The 17,471-nt window shown below is 43.3% G+C and overlaps 1 protein-coding gene across 1 annotated transcript; it reads left to right on the top strand.

Moving 5' to 3' along the window:
* Window positions 1-2,721: 2,721 nt before the first annotated feature.
* Window positions 2,722-5,513, top strand: LOC311486888 (fibroleukin; the record flags this gene model as incomplete). The annotated part of the gene is made up of 6 exons (XM_084542905.1): window positions 2,722-2,802; window positions 3,424-3,619; window positions 3,952-4,029; window positions 4,103-4,215; window positions 4,327-4,589; window positions 5,033-5,513. 6 exons carry the CDS (start codon window positions 2,722-2,724, stop codon window positions 5,373-5,375), a joined length of 1,074 nt encoding a protein of 357 aa, XP_084399031.1. The 3' UTR covers window positions 5,376-5,513.
* Between the last annotated feature and the right edge of the window lie 11,958 nt (window positions 5,514-17,471).

The raw sequence follows: 17,471 nt of genomic DNA, 5'->3' as shown, positions 1-17,471 counted from the left end.
CAGATAACCTGACGACATCATCAGGGCGTAGCTGTTTTCCCAGACTCACGTGATCTCCATCCGCTCTGCTTTTAAAGGGGTAATTGTTGTATCACAAGGTGTGAGATAAAGCGGTATTTTGACTAGTATGGTCATGATGAAGGCTTGTAATCGCTCTGATATCCTCCTGCACACCCATTGTCCCAGTTGATAGCCGGTATTTTTTACATTCCTTCAGTGTAATTGGTGAAATTTAAGAGAAACACTACTTAGGCCAGGTCACGTTACACAATCTTACGCTTGTTGTCTATTCTACTGCTCAATACAGAACATTTAAACCCAATGAATCTGTCTTGGAGGGATGGCCTCTTCTCACTGTATGTCCTGAAACTACTCTGATGTTCTTGTATACATGATGAAAGTGTCAAACAGTAAAGTGCGACCATAACTGTGAAACTGCTGGCGGTATATGTTTAAAACCTCTAAAGATAAGACATTCTCAGGTGATCTTAAACCCAGGACTTCCACCTCTGTGCATCTCAACACCCTCACCACCACTGATGTGATTTGATCTCGGTACAATCAAGATAACGCGTTAGAAATAAATGGTTCAGTGTGGTCAGTTGTACACAAAGGGGTGAAGAGGGGGCGAGATAATCCACCACTAGAGGACAGTGTTAACCCATTTTAAAAGGAGGAACCAAGTGAAGTGAGGGGCCCATTCTGTGCTGCACATTTAAGTGCCGTGTAGCGCAGAGAAAGTGTAAAGGTCAAAAGGGGTTGGTTGGTTAGGTTAGCGATCTGCTTCTTTAATACTTTTAAAACTGCTGCCAGTGAAACATGCTAAGGTGGGTAGGCAGGTTAGCTTTTAGCTCTTTGCAGCCTGTGGGACTAGAGTATATTTCTTCTTTCTTCTATCGTGCATGAGTGTGTGGTGGGAGTCGCATAGGGAACAGTAGGACTTTTGTCTGCTGACATTACAAACCTTTACATTTGTGACAGATACCTGTATAATAAAAACATATTTGTTTTAATCTGTCAATGAGACCGGGTTAAACTTTGAACTAAACTTTATATTGACTGCACAAACCTATACAATACACCCATTTATTAAACAAAATATATGAGGTGAAACCAAAAAAAACTGAGTCTGAGTATCTTTTGCTTGATCTTTACTGACATTTCTTTATTTAACACATGCTTTAGGTAAATAATTCAGTTTAATTTTGTTATTCAGGCACCTTTTTCATAATTTCCCTCAGACAACAGATAAAGATTTGCCATTTGGGCCGAGTGTCTTATTTCAATTTGCAACTTTTGCTGGTGATCAGAGTCACAGCAGCTGTTTCCCATACTTTCTTTGTTAAAATATATTATTTATTTAACAGAAACCATACATAATTGTGAACGTGACTTTTTTTCATACAATCTAAGATTAGCATCCCAAATCTGAACTCTCTCATATAAGTCTTTAAAATTTTCATCTAAACTCACAAGAGGTCCCGATACTACCATTGCTTCACTTCACTCAGCGTGAGGGAGATCTTAGATTGATTTAGTCCTGCTCCGTGTTCATGTGGAAGTGTGTCTACGTGTGCATGTTTGTTCTCCTCGTTACTGGGAGTGTGCCTCCACAGAATCCCGATGACCGGGAGGACTCTGGTGTTTATGGAGGAATTCCTGCCTTCTCACACCTATTGAATGTCGACTCTTTATGGCCTCCTTGGAACTCAGTTTGTAAACACAAACACTGCAACACAAAAGTATGTGGGTGAGAAAATGGCTCACGGGAAGGGAAGGAGCCGCATACTTGAAGCATCTGCTGGATTTTCATCGATGCGAAACGCTGTCACGTATGCCCCTTAACCGCCTCAAAGAGCCGCCAAAGTGTGTTCAGAGTGAGAAACGTACATGAGATTTAGAGCAAGCAAAGCTGCTCTCCTCCTCGGTGTAGAAAGTTCATCAAAGTGTGCATAATGTGGCACCACATAGTGAGACTTGTAGTCGCGTTCTTGGTGCATGTGTGTGCGTAAACATGCATCTCTGTGTGTGGCTGTGTGGGAGTGTGGGAGAGAGAATGAGATGAGTTAGGGAGATGGACAGATTGTGTATTTGTGTGTGTGTGTTTGTGTGTGTGCGTGTGTGTGCGTGCGTGCGAGAATTAGGGGGTGGGTGCATTAGTCCGTGTCAGACAGCAAAGAGTGCCGCATTTATCTAGGAATCTGAGCCAAAGCAACCTCACTAACACAGAGCGACCGGGAGAAAGGAGATGACAGCGATGAGATGAAGTGACGAAAAAAGAAAGAAGAAGGAGAAGAAGAAGAAGCAGAGATAAGACAAGATGGACAAAAATACAAGGAGCTGAACAAAAAGGAGTAGTCAGTAAATCGTTTGCACCTGAAGAAGCCGTTACTGGGTTAAAAGAGAAAAGTGAAGTTTGCTGGGAAACATCAACAAAAAGCAGAGAGGGGAAACAAGTTTGGATCACTAGTCCAGAGTTTACAACAAAGGTTTAGAAAAGGCCTGCATCGCCGCATTTTTCTCATGATTCCTCTCAGCTCTTTCAGCATGCTTCCTCTGCTGTCACTCTGTTTGGGAGCACTGCTATCCTCAGATGCATCTCCAGCCTGCACACATCCTCCCTGCAGGGATAGCCTAGTGGCTGCACCCATCTCACCGGGGACAGGAGCAGGAGTGGCTACCGGGGCCTGTGAGGGTCAAGCTGGGACAACTGTCTGCAGGATGGGGGTTTCACTCCCAGCGATCTCAGACGTTCCTCGGAGGGTGGAGCACAGACCCGACCTCCCCAAGGTTCAGTATAAGGTAAGGGCCATCGCCTACGGTTTATCCTACAATTTAGCTTTTCCAAAATATAAAATCTTAAAATGTGTTTCTAAGAGAAGCCAGATGTCATTTAACTGTGAGATGGTTCCAAACCACCGTCAGACAAGCTGAAGCAGACCTGAACGTCTGACATCGTCATTCACTTGTGCCAGTGAAAGTGAGCAGCGTACATGCCAGCAGGTCCTTTCTCGTGGGACACTAAACTTGGCACCACCTAACAGCCACGGAGCAATAACTGTCAGCAATCAAAGAAGGGATAAAATTAGGTCTGCTTTAAAAATGTCCTCATCATACGGGCGTGCTGAGCTCATGCAGCAACAGGTGTGTGAGGGGCACGATTACAATGGCTGATGTAAGTGTCAGAGACGGGCTGAGCGTGACGCAAAGCTGAGCTGTAGGTTTTGTGTGTGGATTAACGTTTGACATGTTATCTTCCAAACTAAGGGCCCACCTTTGGGGACATGCACAGCTTCCTTTTCATTACTTCACACATTTTAACCGTATTTATCTATTTTAGAGCATAAAGAGGATTTAGCAGACCTGAATCATTGCTGACTTCATGTGTCATTTCAAGAAGTACCTGTGGCCGCTGTCTTTCAGACTGGAGGTGTCAAAGAGCGCCTGGTTCAGCTGCAGCGCTGCATGCGCTCTCTCCAGGAAACAGGGGGGCCCTTGAGTCACGGGGGCCAGGAGAGCAACTCTCTAGGGGCCATTCTGGCTTTAATGGCAGCTGTGCTGACAGAGTGTGACCTCCACTGTCACAGTCAGGCCCTTGGGGCGATGGCCAAACGACTGGGTGCGTAGTAGACATTTATATCCCCCACCCTGTAACACACAGACAAACATACGCGCACACACAGAAATGCCAGGGCAGTCACTCCCCCACACATAGTAAACAGAACCTCAATGAGGCCTGCGAAGTGTCGGTCATAGGTGAGTGCATAGGAATTTAACTGCACTAAGAAGCATGGCAAAAACTCTGTGCACATGCACACAGAGACATACATACTGTATAGCTCACAATTTGAAGAACCTTAAACGGGACATCATACAACATCATAAAGACAAAGGTTCTACTTTCAATGTCATGTGTCTCATTCATAACCCAATCTTTGCCTGGGTTGACAGAGAGTGCAGCAGTAGGAAGAGAAGGGGAGAAAGACCTGTTGCTTTTCCTCAAGAGCATCACACACCATCCACCCACAGGTGAGGGCATCAGGGGCAATCATGTGAACAGTTCTTGCATAATGAGCTAAATAAAAATGTGTGCTGCCCTCAGTTGCCCCCTTGGAGAGGCTACATCCTCAGGATTGCGCAGAGATTTACCGACTTGGGATCAAAGAGAACGGGATCTACACCATCCAGCCTGATTTACATGGGCCGGCACTGGAGGTATTTCGTATTCATCACACTCATAAAACACACAGGCACAACCCCTACTCGACCCCTGTGGTGATCTGGGTGCTATATCTGTGGATCAGTCGACTCTTTGTTTTGGCACAGGCTAAATGTGACATGGAGACTGCGGGCGGTGGGTGGACAGTGGTCCAGAATCGTCAGGACGGCTCGTTGGACTTCAACAGAACATGGCAGGAATACCGGGAAGGCTTTGGCAGCCTGCAGGGAGAACACTGGCTGGGTAACGCAGCGCTGCACGCCCTCACCTCCACTGGCCAACACCAACTCCGCATTGAGCTCGAGGACTGGCACCAACAGAAGCGCCAGGCAACCTACAACAACTTTAAAGTGGCCTCGGAGGCACAGAGGTGAAGCGTACCGCAGACACACACACATTGTGAACTAGATGATGACAGTAACCTCTGGAATAGACAGAATGAGAAAAGGATTTCTAAATTTCACCCATTTTCATCAGTGGAAACCTGTGTACCCAATCAAGTATCGACAATGTACATGAGCTCACAATTAGAGTATCTGAACTGTGTTTTTATCTGTGTTTTTATCTGTGGTTTTGTCAACAGTTTAAAGTGGACTCAGTTGCAGCAATAGATTTGATTCATAAATTAAATTCAAGGGCCTTGAAGCATTCAGGACCTTGTTGTAGAATTTGCGTGTGTAAACTATGCCAAGAAGTGCAGAAGCTGTTCTAGTGACTTGTGGTTGATGAAATGAGTATAAAAAAAAAGATGACACAAACAAAAAGATTTGGACACAACCCTCACAAATGTGCCTCTGCCTGTGCGTCTTCCAGGTACCGTCTCACAGCCCGGGAGTACTCTGGCGATGCAGGCAACGCTCTGAGCTACAGCAAGCGGTACAACCATGATGGCAGACCTTTCAGCACTGCTGACCGAGACCACGACCGTTACGCATCTGGAAACTGTGGTCAGTACTATGGTGCAGGCTGGTGGTTTGACGCTTGCCTGGCAGCAAACCTGAATGGAAAGTATTATCGTGGCCGTTACAGCGGTGTGACCAACGGCATCTACTGGGGAACGTGGTACATCCTGACAGACGGACGAACCGGAGAGCGCTACTCCTTCAAGAGGGTGGAGATGAAGACGAGACCCAAGAACTTTATGGGAACGCACTAGAGATGGCGAAAAGGCGGTGGAAAGATTTGCCTCGCAGATAATAATCACACCAGACAGAAAAACCTGTTTGCATTTTATTTGATTCGATAGATGTTTTAGTCGCTGCCTGTACATCGACCTATTTTGAGCAGTTTTCTTGTCACGTAGCAGCTACATGCGCACGGCAGCTAATCAGTAGAAGAAGGTTTGCAAAAAAACATGTCAATACAAAACGTGAAACGAAGAAACAGATGGTGAAAATACTACTTGTAGAAGTTGTTGTAATAAATCACCAGAATCTTTACTGCACATTAAAAATAACATTCAATTACTTGCTACGACGTCTGGTCCAGCATGTGTCCGCACACAATCACGGTTTACGTATTAAAGGTGGTTTTATTGCAGTGGATGCACACAGATACGATAGAGATGAAACCTGCACATGAAAGTGATCCTACAAGCGTGCATGTATCCTTCCCTAAGCTCCACAACCCGTTAAAATACAAGCTGTCTGCAACAGCTCACGTGATTATTAGGTCAGATGACGTCATAACAACCGAGAGGTCATCACCCTGCACTACCTGCTGCTCTAGCAGTTCTAAGATTCCTAAACTTTAAACTTAAAAAAAAAACAGTTTCTGTCTAACCACAGGCCCATGTGTTCTGCCTCCAGCTGTACTAATGTAGAGCCAAACCCAAAGCTCTCAGTTTCACACTCAACAGAGAGTGGCCCGGTTTTGAAGAAGCCATTTTTCTCACCTCACCTAACTAACACTTTCCCACGTCCAAGTCTGACACACCGATGCTGATTCAGAGCTTTATTCAGTCGTCAAACCATACTCCAAAACTGTCCTCCGCCCACAAACACACACATAAACACACACACACTCGGCCTCACCTGCTCTCTAGAGCTGGCGTCAGGCGGGCGGCTCCCTCCCTGGCTCATGCCTCACAAAGCCTTTTCTGGGAGTTTAGAGTTGGCGTGTGAGCAGTGTGATTGGCGAGTGTGTGTCTCACCGTGCATGCAAAATGCTGCACCTATTTTAGCAGCGTTCGCGATGAGCTGTCAGTCTCTCCGACAAGAACGGTGTCTAATATTAACACGTGAAGCCGATCTAAACACACAGACACACTGCACTGCTGGCCGTGGAGTTTCGCGTACACCACTAATGTACACATGCTTGTATCACACACACACACACACACACACACACACACACTCAGTGGTTCTCTGAGCAGATCAGGGGTTGCGTGATGTGCTTGGCTTAATAAAAACAAATGGCTCCCTTTGTACACATCATGGCGGCTTAATTATTGTTATGCAACCACAAGCTCCTTTTCCCTTTTTCTCTGTTTTACGCATATGCTTGCATACACACACACTCACTCACACACACACACACACACAGGCAGACAGTTAACCATAGCCAATCAAGACCAGTCACCCATAAAGGCCATTATACATATCAACTTTCTCATTTGATTTTGCCCGTGTGTGTTTGAGTGTGCATGGTGTTGTATCACTGGAGGAAACAATACAAGCAGAAGCCCTGTGTTCTGCCCCCTGGTGGCTGCTGGTCTTATTGGAGCGACAGAGAAGAGTTTTGTTTCAGTTGAAGATGACTAGTAAAAAAATCTGCACTGCAGCAATTTAGACTCTTAAGCAAATTACATGTTTGTCTAAATGAAGTTTCTGTCTGTTAAGAGATACTCTTAAAACACACTAAGACAACAATGAACATCTCACATGCACTTCAGCACCTAAAACTGATTTTCACTTCATGCAATTGCCAAAAAAAGAAATCAATATTCACTCCTTCCCTTCACTTTCTACTCATCCTTGCTGTCCTCTTTTTCTTCCATTTACTTCCTCGCTCAAATGTTATCCCTCACTTTTCCAGTCCTCTTCTCCTTTTTGATTTAACACACTTTTTTTTTTTGCAATCATTTTAAATATCAATCCTGTCCTCTTTTTGCTCTCCTCTCCTCCTTTCTGCATCCATCAGTCTTTTTGACAAGGGAGGAACAGAGGCCCACGGTTGTGTCACCACAGTATCCTGGCACAGTGTCTGGGGTAGGGTGATAGTGGTGGTGCTGCAGGGTGTGAGGGGTACCGGCAGGCTCTGCTTGCCCAGGGCCGGAAGCCCAGACTGGGCAGCGGTTAGCCAGCACATCCCTTTGAGAAACACTGCGCTCCTTTTGAGGGAAGTTCCCCTGTGACCTGTGTCATTCATTTCTGCGGGTGCCACAGTAAAACGTCAGAGTGAGAACTCATCTTGATACGTGTGTTGACCTTTACGCAGCTTGCAGGCAGGAACCTCTGCCCTCTTCAGAGCAAATATTAACAAAAATTCTTATCCGAGAGCATTACTTGATGCAGAGTGATTTTTAATAGCCATGTCAGTCACACAAACTCCTAATATGAATACATTCAAATCCTCAAATGGCGACAGCAACGACAAATGCTGTTTCTTGGTTTTATCATCCATTCATCCTGGTGATATCCTTCCATCAAATTAAATTTGTGTAATTTAAAAGCAGTTGAAAAAATGTGTAGGCAGGTTGCTCATAAAGGAAATTTATTTTGTCCAAACTAATCAGGTCTGCTGCACAAAGATGGGCAATTTGGTTGTTACGTCGACTACTTGGAGTAAATGAAATTGTAGACATGTAACAGCAGGTGGCAATGTTGCTCAGAGGAAATCAAGAACATAACTTTCACATGAGAAACGGCCCTGCAGTCAAAAACAAAAGAAGCAGAAACACAGCGTATAGAAATGAAAGAACAATAGATATATTGTGCCCTATAGGAAAATAAACAGTCAAAGACAATAACTGTGTTAAACTTACAGTCTGTTTACGTGAAGGCCGCTGAGTAAGAAGTGCTTTAAAGCTATATGTTTTTGTAAAATAGGACTCCTTTCAGTGGTTTTGATTTCTCTGATAGATAAGCCTGCTTGCCTTCGATTCATATCAGAGACCAACTAAAAACAGAGGAGAAGGAGCGGGGGCTTTGACTTACAGTATGTCGAAATACCGAACATCAAATTTCCAGAAATTCAGGTTGCAGCGCCTCTTCTCAACACCGGGGGCGCCACAATTGAGGTTGGAGGTCAAAGGACAAACATTGCACACCGTAACAGCAAGTTTGCGAAGTTTTAAGACTTGACAAAAAACACTACAGCGCAGTTTCAATGTGGTATATATAGAAAATAAACAGGCTCAGCATCAGTCTGCAGAAGTGGGAAAATGGTGATGTGACAGCGCGAAAGACGCAGGAGGAGGCGATGAACTGTCGCCTGCAGTGGAAGGGACTTTTCATTCTTTAATCTGCTCTCATGGTGATAAGGGTGTGCATGGCGGCTGTCAAAGGGTGAGGAGGCGAGAGGGTGGGGAGGAAGCAGGAGCGGGTGAGGTTTGAAAGGTGTGTGAGCGTAACAGGCCGTTAGAGGCTCCCCTTCCCTGACCACAGGACCACTGAGAGACAGCATGTGCCTGCTTTTAATACTGGTCCTGCAGAAAACCAGAGCAAGGCAGCGTTCCGTTTGAAACCGGAATTCACCAGAACAAGTGTATCCTGATGTGGTGAGGAGCTGGGGGTGAGGAGGGGAGGGGAGGGAGGGAGGACACAGAGGGCGCCATGTGGTAGGCCTCACTCCATCTCTGGGCTATATCTGCACATGAAAGTTGGGTTGGAGAAGTTTTGCAGGCAAGAGGGGAGGAGGCACTGCTGTGTTTGTCACACTGAAAAGCATTTTAATGAACAAAAACATTTATCTGATTAAAGATCAGCATGTGTGGCATGGTGAATGTCTGAAGAGGGTTTCAAGACTTACTTGTGCAACGTATTTTTTTAAAAATAAGTTATATTAATTTAACTTTATTTTCAAAGATAATTTTACTGACTAGAAATAATGTAAATTTAGATTTATGCCATTTATACTTTGTGTTATCATCTAATTTTGATTAAAGCCTTTTTGTCCAACTTTTGTCTCAGAGTGAGTTCAGAAATAATAAGAAAGCTTTCTTATTATTTCTGAACTCACTCAATGCATTACTTCAAATATTTTTCAAAGCATCCATATTCAGTGTTGTTTATTTCCCTGACAGATTACTTGACTACTTGCATGTGAAAGGTGTCGCCCATATTGACAAACCCACACTGACCCCGATCAGCCACAACATTAAAACCACTGACAGGTGTTGTAAACAACATTCATAATCTTGTGACAGTTCAGTGTTCTGCTGGGAAACTTTTGCACCTGGCATTCATTCGTGTGGATGTTACTTAGACATGTAGCACCCAACTAGACCAGACCAGGCACCCCCACACAATAGCAATGACACTCCTTGATGGCAGAAGCCATCCCCAGCAGGATGCGGCCTGACACAGACACACACAAAAACAACACAAGATCTCTAGATCCCAAACTGATCAACTATCTGTGGGATGATCCACAGAGGCCCCTCCCCTCAACCCAAACGACCCAAAGGCCCCCCCACTAACAACATTCTGTTGCCAGACACCACAGGACACCCTCAGAAGGCCCATGTCCATTCTCAGATGAGTCACAACTGTTTTGGAGGCACTGATCGCTGTATGCTGTATATATATATATATATAGGGCACTTTCACTTTCACATCTGGTGATGCATGAGGCCATGAATCACACTATACCGATATTCATTTAACTACAAAAACAAAAAAAGAAACTCTCCCTACTGCAGCAGAAGTTGAACCCGGCGTGGTCTCAGTGTCAGGAGATAATGCTTCAAAGCAGTTTACCTGCAGCAGTTCCTCTCAGAACATCTCGTGCTGCAGCTCCATTACAACCCAGCAAAACCTGTCACTCGGATACGAGGAGAAAATAGCAAGAGAAAGGGTGAAGAGATGGAGAATGCTGATCAGGCAGACTCCTATTTCTAAAATCCAGGGATTATCTAATCTGATAATACCTACTGACGCAAACACACATGAAGGAAACCCCGTGAAGGTCAGAAGCAGCTCATCATAATCCACGTGAAAATACCGGGAAAATGTCTCACAATTAATAATCCAGCAACAACTCACGCACACTGTGTGATTGTTATGAAATGTGTGTCAGTGTGTGTGTGTGTGTGTTGTGGGAGAAGTGAAGTAGCGTATGAAGGATGTGGTAAAGCAGCCCAGTGGTCAGCTGTGTTTCTCTTCTCTCTGCCACTTTCTCTCTTGCACCTGCAGAGAGTTGCGGCAGACAGACAAAACAGACGCACAAACACGTCTTGTAACTGCAGCCTCATGATTTCAGTGTCCTTCAGTGAATTCCTCTGTGTGTGTGCGGTGGATCAGACCCCTGGTTTATTCTGCGTTTGTGTTTCTGTGTGTGTTACAGAAAGGATGGGTTAGCGCGGCAGAATCAGCTTAAGCAAAGCAGCAGACATTTCTTCACAGGAGGAAGGAGTCTGAGGATTTATAGTCATAAAATCACTGAGGATCAGGTGCAGAATGAGCAGAGAGATGTGCACGCACACATACTCTTATACTCTCAATAGGCAGGGAATAAAACACACATACTGGTGTGAGTTCTTCGCCGTATAACGGATGGGAATGTGATTTCCCTTTGGGTTGCTTCTGGAGGTCTTGGTCACTTTGGTTTCCTTTATGAAACATGGATTAAAACTGACAGACGGAAGCATGGAGATGGGTAAGAAATGTAGTTTCCCTATCAGTGAGTCAGTCCACCATATTAACAGCTGTGGGATGGAGTTACATACACCGATCAGCCACAACATTATACCCTGATCTGTCGAGGCACGGACTCGACTAGAACTCTGAGTCTTCGATCCCTATCCTTGCATCAGTGAGTCTTGGCCGCCCATGATCATGTCGCCAGGTCACTTGGAGCCGTATATAATTAATAATACCACAATTTTTAATGATATACCGCAATTACTCAAAGCGTTTTCCTCTTTGCACAACTGTGCCACAGTACAGGCTCACATAGTCCTTGGCATGGCCGTAGAATTGTAGTTAATTTATGCTAGCTACCCTACTAGATTAATTGGTATCCAGTAGCTTCATCACATAGAAACTGATATAAAGATATCTAAGTTATATAATAATATGAATATATAATGCTATGTAAAAAAAAAAAAATATATATATATATATATATATATATATATATAGTATTGGCAGCAATGACCAAAGTCAGTTGTTTCCTCACAAGGAGGCGTCGTATAGTCTTATGGCCTGAGGGACAAACGACCTCCTCAACCTGTCCATGGAGCAGGATGGAGACAGCAGCCTGTCACTAAACAAGCTTCTCTTTCTGACTATGGTGTCGTGTAGAGTATGGTGGACATTATTCATGATACCACCGATGTCAGGGACTCCAGCTCTGCCCCTACCACAGAGCCGGCCTTCTATATCAGTTTGTTCAGCCGTGAGGTGTCCTTCTTCTTAGTGCTGCCTCCCTAGCACACCACAGCGTAGAAGAGGACACTGGCAGTGACAATCTGGTAGAACATGTCCAGCATCTTTTGTCAGATATTAAACGATCCTAGTCTCCTGAGGAAATACAGACGGCTCTGACCTTTTTTATATACTTAGTCTATGTTAGTCGACCAGTCCAGTTTGTGATCCAGCAGTAGACCCAGGTACTTCTAGGTCTGAAACACCTCTACACCTCCCCGTTGGTGGTTACAGGCTGCAGATATAGGCCTGGACCTCCAGAAATCCACTAACCATCTCTTTGGTTTTAGCTGTATTGAGCTGAAGATGGTTCGCTAAGCACCATGAGACGAAGTTGTTCACCAGATTCACAACTGCACCGTCATCTGAGAACTTCTGCAGATGACATGACTCTGTGTTGTACTTGAAGTCCGAGGTGTACAGTGTGAATAGGACAGGGGAGACCACAGTCCACTGTGGTGCTCCAGTGCTTCTGACGATAGTCCCGGATGTGCAGTTCCCCAACATGACATACTGAGGTCTACCCATGAGGTAGTCCACAAACCCAGGAGGTGAATCTAAAGAGTTTGTGTGTTATAGTCCATTATAGTTGATGTGTCAGTTTAATTGTGTCAGCTGTTTTCACTAAATTCAGTTTTACTTACTTGCGGTCATGGAACGACATGCAGCACTGTCTATGGCTTGTCTCATTAGTTTCCTCTCTGAAGTTCAGATTCTTAATTTAATTTTAAACTACCTGCAGTTGCTCTTGTTTTTATTCACTTCTGTTTTAATCTAAAGGCTTTGTTTGTCCTTAATGGTCATAGATATGCCATGACCTTCACAGACATTATTATGCTATTTTTCCTTTCTGATACTTCATTAAGTTTTATCTTCTTATTCCTGTATATCTTTGCTTTGCAAATGAGACCCCTACCTCGACATATCTCTGGGTTTAAATGAAGGTTTAATGAAACAGAATTTAAAATATGTCCAGTCCAATACGGTACAGAGATGTGTGAGTAGTAACACAGACGAGCAGCATGTTTCACATGAGCACTGGCGAGAAGGTGAGTGAGACGTGTCAGCAGTGCTGTCATCGCGTCAGCTGTGTGGAGTTATTTTAAGCTCGAGGAAGAAACGCAGACGAGTCAACGTGAGCGGCAGCAGGCCACGTACTCGATTAAACACGTGGCATACAGACAAATGTGACAATAACATTCATCGGTGCTGGAGGAATCAGTACGGAAATCAGACGTGAACAAGTGGTGTCGATTTAGCTAATACAGATTTGTTGTTTTTTGAATCAAAGTTTAATTATTGTCGTGAAAGAAGATCAGACTCTTCGCACTTAAACTGCGTCACCACAAAACAGTATTCATGTGACGCTAACAAAAAGACATGCAGAGCAAAGAGAGTGCTGACTGATGTCCGTTCCACACATAAATAACTTTGTAGAAGGCATCGAATATACAAAACTACACAGTTTGGTTTTGAAAATTGATGTCAAATATAAGGACATTTGATCCTTACTGAATGACTTAAAGTGGGGTGTGACCTTTATCCTGTCCTCATCAACTCTGCCACCAGTGAATTACCAGCTTTCTCTGTGCAAACAAAAGCAAAAGGAGGTCAATTTGAACTTGAACCATCGTGGTGTGTATTTTAAAGTGAGAGACAACAAACTCTAGCTGTTTATCTTTCCACTGTCACAGAAAGCATCACAATTCAAGTGACTGTGTGCGGCTTTTTTGGACATTTTTTCCTCTGGCTGCGTTCAGATCTTATTGAGCAGACACTATTAGACATATTTGAACATTTGAACACGTTTGGTGTCCGGCGCACACAGACACTCACGTTATGCCTGGAGTCTCACAAAGACAAAATAAAGTCAGGACGATATGAAACTGATGAACGCTCACAGGTTGAGGAGGGAGAGAAAAATAAAAAGTTGTTTTGAATTCTACAACTCCCCGGACAGCGCCGGTGAAACAGAGATTGATTGACAGGTGGTTAGTGACAAGGTGTTGTAAACTCTCACTTCCTGCTGCTCTCTGGGCAGGAAGTGAAGTAGTGAACCTCTGACCTGTAAAGGCTTAGAAAAGATCCTAATGAAGACTACACACACAACCAAGTATGAGATCGAGTGGGAACATTTAGATTCTGGAGAGACTGAAAACAGCTAGGGTGTTGTATTGTAGCTTATTATCAAATCTCTCGACTCTGGAGGGAAGAGTTTCTTTCAGAGCCTATTCTCTTATTCGCTGTTTGAATGTGCTTATTTGCTGTCATCAGTGCATGTGCAGAGATTTGTTGTTTGATCTGTGAGGAATAAACACGTCAGGGAAGGGATGAAAGACCCCCAAGATAAATAAAATCAGGAGGTGCCAGCATCTTCCACACGAGAGTACGAGGACGAACAGACAAACTCGTCTCCTCTAGGTGTCACTGTCCACCTGATTATTCCAACCTGCACAACTTGTCACCCCCTCCTCTGAACTGGTTTCTGAAAACATTCATAGCAAATCTGGTATTGGCTTTGTCACGAAACTGCTTAGTGAGAGAGGAGATGAATGACATCATTGATATGGCTAAATCAAATACAATAAAATTAAAAGATTTATTGAAATCTATCAAATGAACAAAGTAACGTTAAGAAAGTAAATTAAAAAATGTGATTATTCATTAGACTTCATTTAAATTTGATGGAATTGAAGAAGTAACCAACTAAAAATGAAATGAAACAAACCAATTGATAGAAAATATATAATTTAAATATTAAATAAATAAATAAAATATCACACTGACTGAAGAAATCTATCAAAACAAAATCAAACTGGGAAGATTTAGAAAGCTGAAAGAAATCTTTTCCAGGTTACACATGGTTGGCTTTGATAAGTCTAACAAGCAGCACACTGAACTGCATATTTTAACCTGAATCGAAGTAAGTTTTCAAATTTTGTCATTTAAATTTTCACTTTTAAAACAGGCTTCACTTCTGTTTTATTCTTCAAAAAACACTAACGTGACGAGACAGATTACCTGCAGCTTTCGACAGCATTTGAAGTTGCCTTCTCATGCATCTTTTCTCCGAGCAATCCCCTCTTTTATTCGGCCTGAGAAAGCAACTTTTAGCGCTTAACTGATTTGCATTGTACTCAAAAGTCCCACATGAGGTCTGACAGCCTACTCATTTTTGGGAGTTCCTACTAACTCAGTCAGTTTTCGAGCTGCTATGATGTTTTGTGAACAGAGCCTGCAATCAGATCGCCGGCAACTCTCATATTTATACAGCATGGCCAAGCGTTGCACATCCCCCAAATACCACTGAGCTATTATATCATCTGATCTTTGTTTTCGTCTCCTGAGTCGAGAGAAAGTAGTTTTGGGCTCACGGTGAACAAGTCAGGGGAAAGAACTCTGATTTTGGATGAAGAAAACAATATAATTGTAGGAACACTGTTCACCACAGAACAAGTCCTTCTGAGGATATTAGAGGCACATACAGGGAGGTTTGTTGTCTGCTGTGGGAGGTTTGCATCTATCAAAGCACGCTGGCAAAGGTCATCACACTGGTTTAACTAGATAATATGAAAAAATGGGAAATGCTCCGTCATTGTAGGGGGAATGGAGGGAGAAGGAGGAAGAGGAGGAGGAGGAGGAGCACTCCTGGCTGGCTTGACTTTATGTTTGACCTTTTCGGGAAGGAGAACTAATCCTTGAATATAATAGACTGTAAGATATGGAAAATGACTGCGCTGTTATCTGCGTTACCCTGGAGACCATCAGCAGCACCCAGGGCTGCTGCAGCTGCCAAGTTATTAAGCATCCAGTTTGTATATGTTGAAAAAAAAAAAAAGAAAAATACATTTTTTTTTTCTACCCCTGTCATAACCGGTCACTGCCCGTGCACACACACTCGTGCACAATGCTTTAATAAATAGGTTCCTCTTCATTCTTTGTGCCTAACAGGGCACAGGTTCTTATTTAAATCTTTGTATGAAGCGTGCAGCATTTCAAAACAGCATAAAAGCAGCATTTCCTCAGCGGTGTGTTTATCTAAAGTTGTGTGATTGTGTCTTAATTTCAGATAAAGCAGAAATTGCAAAACAGGGGTAAAACTTTTGTTCCCCTTTTTCATTTTATTTAAATTAAGCTCCCATATGCTTGATATTTTAATGAACTTGCAAATTTTGTGCACAATTTTCTTTGTTTTTGTCATTTAAAGGTGCCCCATTTGGGACAATATTCAGGACAATTGTGCAGTAGGGTTTAAACTAAGACTTAACAAATAAATAAATAAATAAATAAGGCTCTTTGGCTTTGAGTTCCAGATATCAAGTAAATCTCAGGCCTGTTATAGGCAACCCGTGGCTCCACACCGTCGTACTTGCCATTTGCAAAGATTTCCACACACTTTAAAAGATTATTCAAATATATATATTTATTTTATTTTTTTGGAAGAGGCTGCGTGTGTCTAACTCTTAAATCCAAGATGAAAGAAATAAGACGCCGCGACAAAGAACCGGAACCTCAGATGGCTCCTCCAGATAACCTGAAAAATAATGGGAAAAGCGAGAAGCTGCGTCCATGCCGTCAAACACACCGAATAAAGACTTTGCACATGCAGAACATTGGACTTGTAAATAGCAGCCAAAACCATGCCCCCCCCCCCCCCACACGTGCATTAGCCCCCTTCTTCCTCCTCCTCCTCCTCCTCTTCCTCTATCTATCTGCTTATCTATCAATCATTCAAACAGATCTGGTCCAGTAAGTGATGCATTCCCTGCATTAGATGTATTTGTTGTGCGAGTTTGAAAAGGCGGCGATAATCTGGGAGAGGGAGATAAGAAATGTCATTTATTCCGCGGCACTTTGGAGCCTATTTCCCGGCCCGATCAGCCCCATTCTCCCCGACACCTCCAGCAGCTCGCTGATAACGATTAAGCTATTTATTATCTTCACAAAGAACAAAGATTAGCCAGCACCGATGAAAAATTACCCCGGGATGGGCTATAATCACTGGGATCCAAGGATCCTAACGGCATTGGATTTCTCTCCCCTTCAATCTCAGATACGCACACATTAATGGAACAAGATAAAATAATTATTTAGATGCAAAATGTCTATTTTAAACAGAAAATAGTGTAATAATAATAATAATAATAATAATAATAATAATAATAATAATAATAATAATAATAAGCTTACGATAGCTTTTGTATTTTTATCTTTTTTTTTAAAAATTTTATCTATTTATTTTTTATTTGTGTGGGTTATACCACGTTTCCTTTTAATGTATTTTTAGCATTACGTAAACCCCCCTTTCCTTGTCAGTGTTTGGTCCCATAATGAAATTCTCGGGGCTGATTCGGGGAGAGACCTCTCTCCTCTTTCTCCTGGTCTCGTGTGAGGGGGGGGGGAAAGGAGCCGTAAATAAAAGGCTGGATTGAATTAATGTCAGATCCTAAAATGGAAGTGGATGTTCGCCGCCGATAAGGTTTTTATCGCCAGGCCAGATCAAAAGGGCTCACACTCAAAAGCATGTGTATTTCCACATTATCATGCTGATGAGCTCTAATGCTGCTCGCCTCGTCCCCTCTGGTGCGGTTCTGCTCGCTCCAGTCAGTGTGGCAGATTTTTCTTAATGCTGCTTATAAAGATTGTGTGGTTGTTGGTTCTTT

Source organism: Chelon labrosus (assembly GCF_963514085.1).
Source record: "Chelon labrosus genome assembly, chromosome: 4".
NCBI lineage: Eukaryota > Metazoa > Chordata > Actinopteri > Mugiliformes > Mugilidae > Chelon > Chelon labrosus.
Note: the sequence above shows the minus strand (reverse complement) of the source record. Positions and strands in the feature narration are given on the sequence as shown.